Source organism: Otolemur garnettii, unplaced genomic scaffold (genome assembly GCF_000181295.1).
Source record: "Otolemur garnettii isolate 467f Iridium unplaced genomic scaffold, OtoGar3 scaffold00033, whole genome shotgun sequence".
Taxonomy (NCBI): domain Eukaryota; kingdom Metazoa; phylum Chordata; class Mammalia; order Primates; family Galagidae; genus Otolemur; species Otolemur garnettii.
The window spans coordinates 13986337-13998108 of record NW_003852428.1 but is presented as its reverse complement, the minus strand read 5'-3'; the positions used below and the strand labels follow the sequence as shown (position 1 = coordinate 13998108).

Here is an 11772-nt window from a genome sequence, read left to right as displayed (position 1 = left end):
TGAGTTTTCTATGTTCTTATTTATGTGTGTGGTCTGTACGTACCACATAGAGCGGTTATTTTGAGTTTAACAGCAAGAGTGCACATAAAATGTGAGCCCCATGATTTTGTTTAATGATACGTATCCAACAGTACAGGGCCTGATTGATAGCCGAGACTTCACCAATATTTGTGACATGCATGAAGGAATGGTCCCTAAAGTTGGTCCTGTCGCTTTGGCAATGAGGGTTTTTAGGTGTGGGAGACAAAATGCAGAACTGGTGCACTCACCCTGAACCCCAGAAAAATAGTCTAGCATCATCCAGAGTCACTGAGGGGATGGCTCAAATTTGATGATGCTTCTTTCCCAGGAGAAGCTCTGAGCGTGAAACATTAAGACTTGGGTTCTCAAATCTGGCTGTGTATTGTAATTGCTAGGGGAGCTTTACAAAAAAAAATCTCAGCACCCATAGCTTAACATAGCCATCTAATTCAGATCCCTGAAGGTGGAGCCCAAGCCTCAGGCCTTTTGGAAGTTCATCAGGTCACTGCTAGGTGTGACCAAATAGGAGAACCAATTCTCCTGAGGGCAGGGGCTTCAAGGGAGATCTCTGTTCCAGGAACTGCTTCATCAGCTTTGGAATTAGCATTGCTCACCTCAAACCCAACATAAATCCCGGAGAAGGGCCCAGGGATATGCATTTCAATGAGCTCTCCGGGTTATTGGAGTGCTTCCAAAGCTTCCCAGCCACTGTTCTAGAAGAGATTTTGATTCAGGGAGCCTGGAGTGGGCCCCAGAGCCTGCATTACTACCACTCTTCCTACAGAAGTCAGATCCCACCAGTCTGGGACCTACCACTAGGTTGTACACATTGTTCCTCTGAAAGCTCCTCCCTGGGGTTCCTTATCAATGTGGGGCTGGGCAACTTCCAGCCACGCAGAACCTAGCTGGCAAGTGATGTAAAATACTCAGATGGAAACTTCTGAAAACTCTTCTCACAGGAGAATAATGGAGAGAAAGAACTCCAGGCAGCCTCAGCTACACTCCTTGTTTATAACAGAATAAATACTTGTTATGTCTTGGATGTACAACATTAATAATAATCTTATATTAATGATGCATTACAAAATAGCAGATTTTAAATAAGATAAATGGTAATTAAAGCATACCAATATAAATTAAAGCAATATTAAGACAGTTTTCACTCTAATATTTAAATATTAGAATGGCACACAGCCCATGAAAACCTTGATAACTTTTACTAACATTTCATTTTTCTGTTACTCGGTGGGACGTGCAGTCTCAGGAGTGCTAACTCTGCTGAATATGATTGTCTCCTAAATTTCCTTCAATGGACCCTAAATCTGTAGAAGTTTTGAGAACTGCCACACTCATTCCAGATGCTTTGACAAGCTAGAGTAGTCAACTGGAAAAGCTTTTAGATATTGTTAGGAGCTGGGTGAAATTTTGCCCGTGATTTTGATGAAAAAAAGAAAAATATAAACAATAAAATTTTATATACTCTATAAAGTGCTAAGTGGCATTGTCTGCTATGTGCTAAAATGCAACTCCAAAAGAGTTTCCTGAATCCATTTATCTTAAAAAACACCTTCAGTGAAGGAGCCCTCCTTGGGGTACCAGCCGTCCTGGTGGGATGCCAGCAGAGCTTCCCGCCATGTTGGAAGTGTTCTCAATCTTCACTGTCTAATATGGCAGCCACTGGATACATGGACCTATTGAGACCTTGAAATGTGGCTAATCAATTCAGAAACTAAATTTTAATATGCATTTAACTGTCATTAATATAAATTTACATAGCCTTATGTGACTAGTGGCCACCTTTGCGGATAGCACAGCTGTCTGAACTCTTCTGCTGTTCAAAGTGAAGGATCCAAGGTTGTTGTATGCAATGGCTTAGGGAATAATAAATGCCTAAGTTCTTTGACTAAACAGAGAAATTTGTTTTGTAGCATGATTTGGACAATAACAAATCTTTCAGGAACTTGTTTTCGCTCTTGTGCTGTTTTTTCTTTCTTTTTGTAATTGCCTTAGTAACTCTTGGCTAGATAGGGAGAGATAAAGTTGCCTTCAAGCCTGCTACGCAATTTACAACCAGTTTATTACTACTCATCAGAGCATTAGGAATACTTAAAGACATTTCAACACATGCAGAATTTCATTCACTTTATTGTCTGGGAAGTTCAATTCCACCTTAAGAGGATGTTAGCATTAAAAAACTGTAAATCTAATTTTAAAATTAGAATTCAGGTAAAATTTCACTTTTTTTTTTACACTGAAGACTACATCCTCTTTCCCCAGAGATATTTGGAAATGTGTATATACATGCAATGAGAATTAAAATAATGTTTTATTGATGATGAGATTCTTAAAAGAAAAATAGTGATATAAGAAATTTAGAAATACTTGGACAGACTGGGCCCCAGTACTGTCCTTGGTCACATAGTGTAGGCTGCTGGCAGGGATAATTCTTTCTGGCATCTTCCTTCTCAACTCTTTACATCAGTCTCAGCCTAAAGGGCCACTGTGTTTTTTCACCCCTTCACAGTGGGAGACCCAGCTACCCCAAATGAACAAACAGGACATTAATAGATAAGCAAACCTTTCAAGCAGAATCTCTGATTAAATAGTTTCTGACAGGCAGAGTATGGTGGACTTTAAAATGTAGTTCTGTTCTTACTTTCCATTAAGGGACATATTTGAAGAAAAATATGGAAAACTAATTCTTTAAAGAGTTTATAAATCAAAATTAAATATTTCAGTGCAGTGACCATGGCTCAAGGAGTAGGGTGCCAGCCCCATATACTGGGAGTGGTGGGTTCAGGCCCGGTCCTGGCCAAAACTGCAAAAAAAAAAAAAAAAAAAAAATTAAATATTTCATCTGTATACACATATGTTTCAGGTGGGTCAGATTTAGGATATACTATAGTTAGTTATATTATCTGTTTGTGTGTGTGTTTATGTGTGTATACTTAGTGGTACACTGAGGCCTCTTATGTAATTGTGGAATGCATTTATAACTTTTTTTTCATTTATACCTACTTTATAGAATTGTGTAAGACATGGATGCATTTTTGAACTATAATAGAAAAGATATTGAAATGGGAAGTTAGGCAATATGTATATTTTCCCCAACAGCCATTAATTACCAGTACTCAAGTTCCATGAATTAATTTCACTCACTAACTCAATAAGCCATGAATAAGAGCCTCATACAAGTCACGTTGAACATCTCTGATCTAGAAACCCCAAATCCAAAATGCTCCCAAACTTCAAACACCATGAGCCTGAATGTGCAGCCAGAGTAGAAAAGTCCGTACCTAACCCCTCTGTGTTCTGATAGCTCATCATGTACAAATCTTATTTCAGCCACAAGATTATCAATAATGTATAGAATTACTTTCTGTTTATGTGGACAAGGCATATATGAAACAAATGAATTCTGTTTTGACTTGGGTCTCCTCCCCAAAATATGTCATTATATATGTGCAAATATTCTAAAATCCAAAGATGTTAGAATTCCCAAGCAATCCTGGTCTGAGCCTTTTGAATGAGATGCTAAACCCGCCTGTTGATGAGGAGTTTACTCTTGACGTGCTCCCAGCGATTCCCCTCTGTGGAATGTTTTACTTTCACGCTATTTGGAGATCTATCACTGTTGTATTTTTGTCTATAAAGAATACTATCTGGCTCACAATTACGACACTGTTCTTTCTGGGCGCTGAGAATATGGTGCTCTTGGACCAGAAAGCAGCATTGGCCTGGAGGCCGAGCACACTTGCCTTCCCATCTCTTTTTGTGGCATAAAGGGAGTAGGGATGGCAGAGGAGTCATAGGAGAAAATTCTTGGAGCTTGGAACTTATTTAATCCGTTCTCGGTGGGGATCTGGCAATGCAAACCGAACAGAATGAAACAAAACAAAACAAAACACCCCCAATGCTTACAGCCAGTCAACAAGAGACTTGACAGCCTGTAATGGCTCAGGAATCCTGACTTCCAGTCCTGAGTAAGGCCTGTCACTAAGCAAAACCACATTCTTTAGAGCAGGTCAATGATTTATGAGCAGTCCTGTGAGGATGCATTTAGACCTGCCAAGTTTTCTCATATTGTCAGCAAGGTCCCTGATTCTGGGATGGAGAATATTTGCCCAGAATGCTGGGCAGCCAGGCTGATGGTGTCAGGCAGGGAGCACAGCAGTCACTGTTTTGTGGCATCCCAGAGGCGAGCACAGTAACGTGAGATCAGCACTCTGCTCACCCTGCATTAACCCCTTTCTACTTTCCTGGGACAGTCATTGGACCGGCAAACCTAATCACTATAATGTCTCCTCTTCTCAGATAATACTGCTTGGGGGTGAAGAAGGTCCCACTGGCAATCGTGCCCGAGTCAGTACAAGGTCAGTGGGTGAAGCTGGAGGGCCCATTTCAATGGCAGGTGGCAACCCCAGGGCCAGGACCGCAGAACAGTCAAAACACATGGATGGTGCATGGGGGTTGGGTGAGGAAGGACTTGGGACTAGTGATTGAAGGAACAGTCTAGCAGGTATAAGCGACAGGGCAGAGAGAAAGTAAAGGCCATGTCAGACACGTGCTCTTTGCATGAGTTTAAATGCCGGAATGAATCCTGAATATTAAAAACAGAGCAAGGCTTTCAGATGACATCTGCAAAGAAGTACATTTCTAACTGAGAATAACCTGGTGATGTGATTGCGTAGCACCAGTTCTGTGCTGCTCTAGAAACTTTTGAGATATTGCTGCAGTTTCCCGGCATAAGTTTGTCTAGAACCTTGGGCTTGCACACAAATGTGAAGAAGGGCATTTATTCTCACAACTCAAAACAAGTAGAAATGTCCAACTCCAAAAGGCAAACAACCCTATTTAGGTGTTACATGAAATGTTCCTATAATATAAATGCAATTACAATGAAACTACATCCCCCAATAAATCTGTGCCCTTGAAGTGACTCCCCGGTAGGTCATAGATTGTCTTGAGCACTGCAACCATTGCTCACAAAATGTGGAAAACTTCTCTTTTGAAAGTGTATTCAGAATAAATGCCACTTTAAAATTCCAAAGGAAGAAAATCCTGGGACTGTGAGAAAGTTTTGATTATGGAAACAAATAAAATCACCAAGTGCCTTGTCTGGCAATTCTCTTCACGGGTGGCTGGTGACTAATATGTAACAAAAAGAGAAGAGACAATTTCTATGCACAGTTCATACATTTTCCCTAAGGTAATCAGCACCGGGATTGTTACCGCTGGTGAGGACAGAAGGGCTGGGTTGACCTGGTGGTGAGGTCCCACTAACTCTGAAAGGAGGTGCCCACCTTAAATTAAATTTAAGTAAGTGAAAAACCAAGGTACTTGGAATAAATTCTTTTCCTCAGATGGGAACAGCTCATTGAAAAGGACCTTATGAGCAGCTATAACCTTGGAGTAATAATGAAGACCACCCTCACTGCTTTCTCTTTGTTAGAGGTCTCAAAATTACGGGGTAGTGGAGGAGAGAGACAGAAACAGAGAGAGAAAAAGAGAGAGAGAGAGGAAAAGAGAGAGAGAGAGAGATTGTACAAGCCACAACGCCCCCGCCACTACCGCAGGAAGGAGGCAGCAATGGATTCATTTCTCCAAGGCTTCTAAGTCCCAAGTACAAATATGGTGGCGCAGATCTTTGTCTCCTTGATTTTTCCTTCTTTTTGACCTCCCTGCAATGAGACTTTGATGAAGGTCAACATTGATACATATTCTGAAAGGTGGTTCATAGAGCCATTCCTGTGTCCACCAGTGGGAGGAAAATGGAAAAGGAAAAAATATTTTTAAAGATTTAAGAATCTTAAAGAATAAATAAGGAGGGGTTTCCTTATGGTAACCCTTTCTTAAAACATACATAAGCATTGGCAAAGAAAAAATACCTACATAAAACATTTATTTCAGCAAGCGGCTCATTTAGTGGAACTTTGGGAATCAAAATACGTGCTCAGTAGAGGAAGTGGAAAAGCACAACCTATCCCCACCCTTCCTGCCGTGAGAAATACGTCCATTCCAGCCTGAATGTACTGAAAAGAGAAATGTGGGAAGAAGGTTTTAAAGCAAAGCAAGGAGTAGGGACTTACACCAGGCGGTCATCTTAAAACTATCCTAAAAACAAATACACTACCAGTTTCCCACAAATATGCCAAGGAAAACAGGCAACACAACATGAATTATCTTCTAAATGTCGCACAGTGTACACACTTGCACACACAATACATCTCCAACTTTTCTGTTTTCCAAGTTTACTGGTGACTTTTATCTGCAAATTTTACCTAAAAACAACTCCTTTAATAACCCAGCAGACTGGGGTAATGTCGGAGTGGCTGTCTCTTTAACGCTTTCCATTCACTGCTCAACATAATGGGGATTTGGGGGGACTTGCTCCTCCTCAGATGAGCCCCCATCACGTCTGCCTGACATGAGCGCGCGCCAATAAGCAAAGTTCCAGACAACCACATTGGCCCCCAAAAGAAGTGAGCAGATGGCACATTCATAGTTATGATGTAGCGCAAATGAGGACTTTCGTGACATAAAAGTCAGCACAACATTAAATACATAGGCCAGATCAAAAAGAATTGGCACTTGTGCTTCTCAGAAAGCTTATTGCCTTCCGCGGATACGTGCCAGTGTTCAGGTTTGTTTTAGAGAGCTATCAAACGGTTCTTATTTCCTCCAGCAAGCAGGCCATGCCCCAGGATGACACTGGTGCTCAAACTCCAGTTCAAGAATGTTTCCCATCTCTGGGCTGTGTTCTCCTTTGCCAGACGCCGTCTACGGATGTATACTTTCATGTTTCCTACACATTTTATTTCTTTGTGGGACAAAATGCTTGGTGAGACTATTTTATGTTTGGACATGGGGAGAAACCAGCATGTTTAGTGCGGCTCTTTTCTGCCAGAAGTTTTATATTCAGCCTTTCATACAACCCAGCGGAAACCTGATGGAAGCAGGCAGAACCTGGAGGACAGCCAATTTCTTTATCCTCCATCCCACCCACAAACTTGCACAATATAATTACAACAAATCAGGCTGGGATTGGTGGAAACTGATGAATATTTGGGGAGTGCTGGGCCAGTTACCAGGGATGTGAAGATGAATTCTGCACAGTTTCCACTGCTGCAATGAAGCAATCAAATGGCTGGGAATAGACTTAGACAAAACTGACTACAAAATTCCCTACTGGTTCCTCACCTGACTCTGAGTGAAAGACAGGGTCCTCACAGTGATCAGCGTGGCCTCCCATCACCTTGCAAACTTCTACACCCAGCTCTAGACGCCCCGGTCACCTTGACTTTCTGTAACGTGCTAAGCTGCCCCACTCAGGGGCCCCTGTGTTTGCCATTTTCCAGACAGCAATGTAGCCCCCACCTCCTCCCCTTCTTGTCTTTGCTCAATGTCTCCTCCCTGAGACTCTCTCGTGTTGCACACCACCCTAAGCTTTGGATCCCGCTGTTGTCCTCTCATAGAAACCATCACCTTCTAATATATTGTGCAATTTACTTACTGTCTTGATTTTCTGAGTCTCCATCCCTGCTACTAGAATATAAGATTCTTGAGGAATGAGATCATGCCCAATTTTTCTGGTACTTCATCCCAAGCACACAGGCTTATGGCACCAAAGGGCACACAATAAACATCTTGAGTGCATCAAAGAATAATGTAAAGATAAATAAATACATCTGAGAATGTGGCTCTGTTTGAATGGGGTCCTTCACAAGAGCCAACACAAAGGTCAAGCTTGCTCTGGAAGAAGGAGGGAGCTATGGAAGGTGATCTCAGAGCCTGGGTGGGAGCATGCAACCCAGCCCTGCAGAGTGCAGGACTGAAGAAAAGAATAATTACAGTTACTCTTGTCATTTCCTGGAATGCCCTTGAGGTCAGACAGAGAGGGTCCTCTCTGTCCTCTGGACCAGCCCCAGGAACTCGTCCTATAGTCCAAGGATGACAGTTGAGGTAGCGCCTGGGAACAAATGTTTTAGGGCAATTTTTGCTACTTGCAGTTTTACTCTCAGACTAATACAATGAGGCAAATACAGGTTATGTCCATATCACTGGGACTTATCCTCGATCTTGGGGATCATTATCCAATAAACATTTGTCATGTTGACTATACTAGAGTTCTTTTTTACACTACAATTAGAATCTTTGAACATTTATGTTACTCTTTTGAAATTGCATTCAGACATGATTTATGAGCCGGATAGAAAACCACCTGCTTTACTTTAGAAATACACATTCTTTTAAAGACCAAAAATAATGTGGAATGTTTCGGTGTTGATTGATTACTGACATTACTTATATGGCCTAGAATCTCTTAGCCACAATCTGAATTTTACTAGACTTTATGTTTACAGGATATTCTAAAAATTAATCTGATCTTGAAGAAATGGGATTTAACATTACTTAAAATATTGAAGAGAACATGTCATAGGCTTTGAAAAGCCACTTAAATAGAGGGGTTCCAAAAGTAATCTGAACAGTGGAGACCCTGGAATGGGATGTACCCTCCCTGCTTTCAAGAATATAACACTAAATGTAGAATAAAAATGCTGGTTTACTTGTTCAATGTTTCTCTGACATGATGCTAAATTCGCAGGTCCTATGGGGGTACAATGAAAGAGGGTTTCATGCTACACAGTTAAAGTAAACCACAGTGCCCAAATCTACCACTGAGCTAATAAATAGGAGTTCACACTTTCGACAAGTGTCTCCATTCTCTTAGTAGGTGCTTTAGAACAACATTTCAACTGTTGGTTGAACATTCCAAATTGTTCATCCTACCCACTTGCCAGGTAAGTGAGTCTGCCAGGAACCTTTGCCTCAAACTTAAGTTATATCCTTGAACCATTCACGGTTATTGATATCTTCAAACTATAACTCTGATGACTTCAAAAACATAACTTTGATATCTTTACAACTTAGTAAGCCTTTCTGATTAAACTTTAAAACTGACTTTTAATGTGAGGCAAAGGGATAGGCCCTTCATCTCAGTGGAATGTTTTATCACTTCCTTTTATCCAAATTCCAATAGCCTGGCACCATGAGAAGGTAACACTCACAGCGCCACTGACAGAAAAGGGTATTGCCCTTGCCCAGGCTTCTTCAATATGCTGTGATAATAACGGAACTTTAATAATTGAAATGCATTGAAATTTTTCAGCTTTTGCTTCAGTAACATCCTCGCCACATAAGTGGGCATGTTGTCGCACCTGCACAAGGCAGTTTTCACTCTCGGCCTCTTGCTTCTCTGCATTCATTTCCTGGGGTTGTGTGGCCCACTAGGTGTCACTGAGAGAAAGATGAAAGGGCCCCAACCTCAAGTAGCTTTCAGTTGAGTTGGAATGACACAGGATGAATGACAATAATCAACTGAGAGAGGTGGCTCTGGGGGTGACAGCGGCCAGTGCTGGGTAACTTGGCAGAGGAACGGTTCCTGGCACAGGTAGTGCCCAATAGATGCATAAGGATGCAATCAGTCTCACCAGCTGAAAGGCCAGTTTGGAGGTTCTTCTTTCCAGGAGCAAAAGCACAGATGTTAAAAGGGCCTAGGTTGCTGAAAATGAGTTTTAAATTGCTTGAAATATGATAGTTCTCTAGTATATTAACTCTGGTGGGTTGATCAGATATATCTTATACCCCTAAATTGTATAAACCAGAATATTATCATTCTCTCTCTCTCTGAATGTATGTTTGTATATATATGTATCTCAATATTGACACCTTTCTGAAAGAACATCATTTTCAGGTTAGTAGCTGCTTCTTTTTCACCGAGAGTTAATCCTAACTGCAGCTAGTGAATCTGTGTTGTGAAACTACAAGAATAAGCATGAGCCTTAAAGAAACAAAGGCACATTTAAAAACCAGACTTGACAAAGCTTCAGTATGCCTGATCACAAGTATTTTTGGAACAGCTCTGTAGACTGGGTTATACATTCATACTATGTTCCTTTACATGACTAACCCCAAAGAATAATTGCGTGCTTTTTTTGCAGAGACAAAAATACCCCGTATTTTTTCCAGGGCCAGTCATCAGCCCAGAATGTGTGTAACATTTGCATCATGTATAAAGACAGACAGAGCAACTAGATGCACATCCACATAATCACGCAGACAAACACAGGTCAGGCAGATGGGCAGGCGCAACTCTAGACAGGATGGAAGGACACCTGCTCATCCAGTCTCCTCTCCAGTCCCGTTTTATTGTTCCGTTCCTTCACTCACCGCACCCCCCAAGGGCATCTCTGCTAAGTTGTGAGACACTCCTACAAAAAGGCAGCCTGCCTCCCACGCCCATCACACACCCCTGTCCCCCACCTGCTCCCGTAGGGTCACCGACACAACACAGCAAAGGGCACCTACCTGGCTGAAGCTCTGGCCCGCAGCAGCCCGGGCTTGTGTGCCTCGGGCTGGGAGCTGGGAAGGGGTGGTTTCACCCAGGGCCAGGGTCTGGTTGCTATGGTAGCTGGCCGGATACTGGAAAGACCCTTCAGGTTTGGAATTGAGCTGAAGTGCACTCTGGGAGAGCAGGCTGGGCCCTGCATTGAAAGTCATTTAGAGCAGTCAGTGACAGTCTCAGTGAAGCAGAAATGACATGTATTATTTATTGAGAGTAGCCTAGAATTATCACATGCACATGATTCCAGCCATCTATGCTTTGAATTCTGAGAACTAAAATGACCATATAATTCGACTCCAGCTCAGCTCTCAAATGAGATTTTTTTTTTTTTTTTGGTGGTTCAAAAGTTCTCAAAGGAGTAGATTTTTCAAATGATCTCATTCTGACCTACATAGAGACATTTCTTATGAGACAAATTAGTTAATCAAGTAGTTATTTTTGGATCAGTCAATATCAGAAACATTTGAAATAATTTAGAAGTCTACCTTTTGGCACATGTTAGTTGCATTAATATAATTATATCTCCTACTTAATAATGGAGGTCCTAAAACACTCAAAACCTTCTATTCGGTGACAAATTCTATTGTATAACTAGTGATGCAATACCTCGGGGCCTGAAGGGTAGACAGTGTTTAAAATATTAATAGTTCTTCGTACAATGTAGAATTTACCTTCATCTCACATAATGCCTGATGACTAGTTACCATCATAGCAATGCACCGTGGGAGAACAAAGAGAAGAAATAAATACTGTTAAGATTCCAGCTGCTAATGTGGCTGATATTACCAGGGATACAGAATCAGGTCTTGGCCTTTTAATTTAATTATATTTTGCATTTGAAACTGTGTGTTTTATTTTCTTACATTCTCCTTAGATGGGATCCTTGGAAGAGTTTGCTCATTTTCTTTTTAAGTGAATTTTCTTTAATCAAATTTAATACTCATAAAGATCAAAAGACTATAGAGGACTGTGACTATCCTTGCTATTTTCCATTATATGTGTTTGAGAGAAGAGTGTGGGAAGACGAGTATGTTGGGGGCAAAAACTTAGCAACACAATTTCCTCCTCCTTCTTTGTACCACTGTTGGAGGATTATTAATAACATACAATAACATACGATAGACTAGAGTATAACCATCAAACCCTCCTTGATCCCCCCTCTTGGCTATTTTAGACAATAGTACCATTTCTAATAATTGCAAAAGAAAATATTATGCTTGAATTTCTTTCTTTTTAAGAATGGAACATAGCTTTGTATTTCAAAGGAGGCCCTAGATTTAACATGACATGGATCACTTCGGCATAAAAATAACGTGCTCTCTTTCACATAGCATTGGTTCACACAA

At 41.1% G+C, this 11772-nt stretch overlaps 1 protein-coding gene across 5 annotated transcripts in view; it reads right to left on the bottom strand.

Annotated features, from left to right (window-relative positions):
- The window catches only part of CTNND2 (catenin delta 2), an 889124-nt gene that overhangs the window by 401922 nt on the left and 475430 nt on the right, over positions 1-11772 (bottom strand). For 3 of the 5 annotated variants that reach the window (XM_003789546.2, XM_012805017.1, XM_012805013.1), the window contains one exon: positions 10390-10565. The exons of the other annotated variants lie outside the window; for them this stretch is intronic. In XM_003789546.2, the coding sequence (XP_003789594.1) occupies positions 10390-10565 (176 nt within the window). The remainder of the gene's footprint in view (positions 1-10389; positions 10566-11772) is intronic. 5 annotated transcript variants of the gene reach the window in all.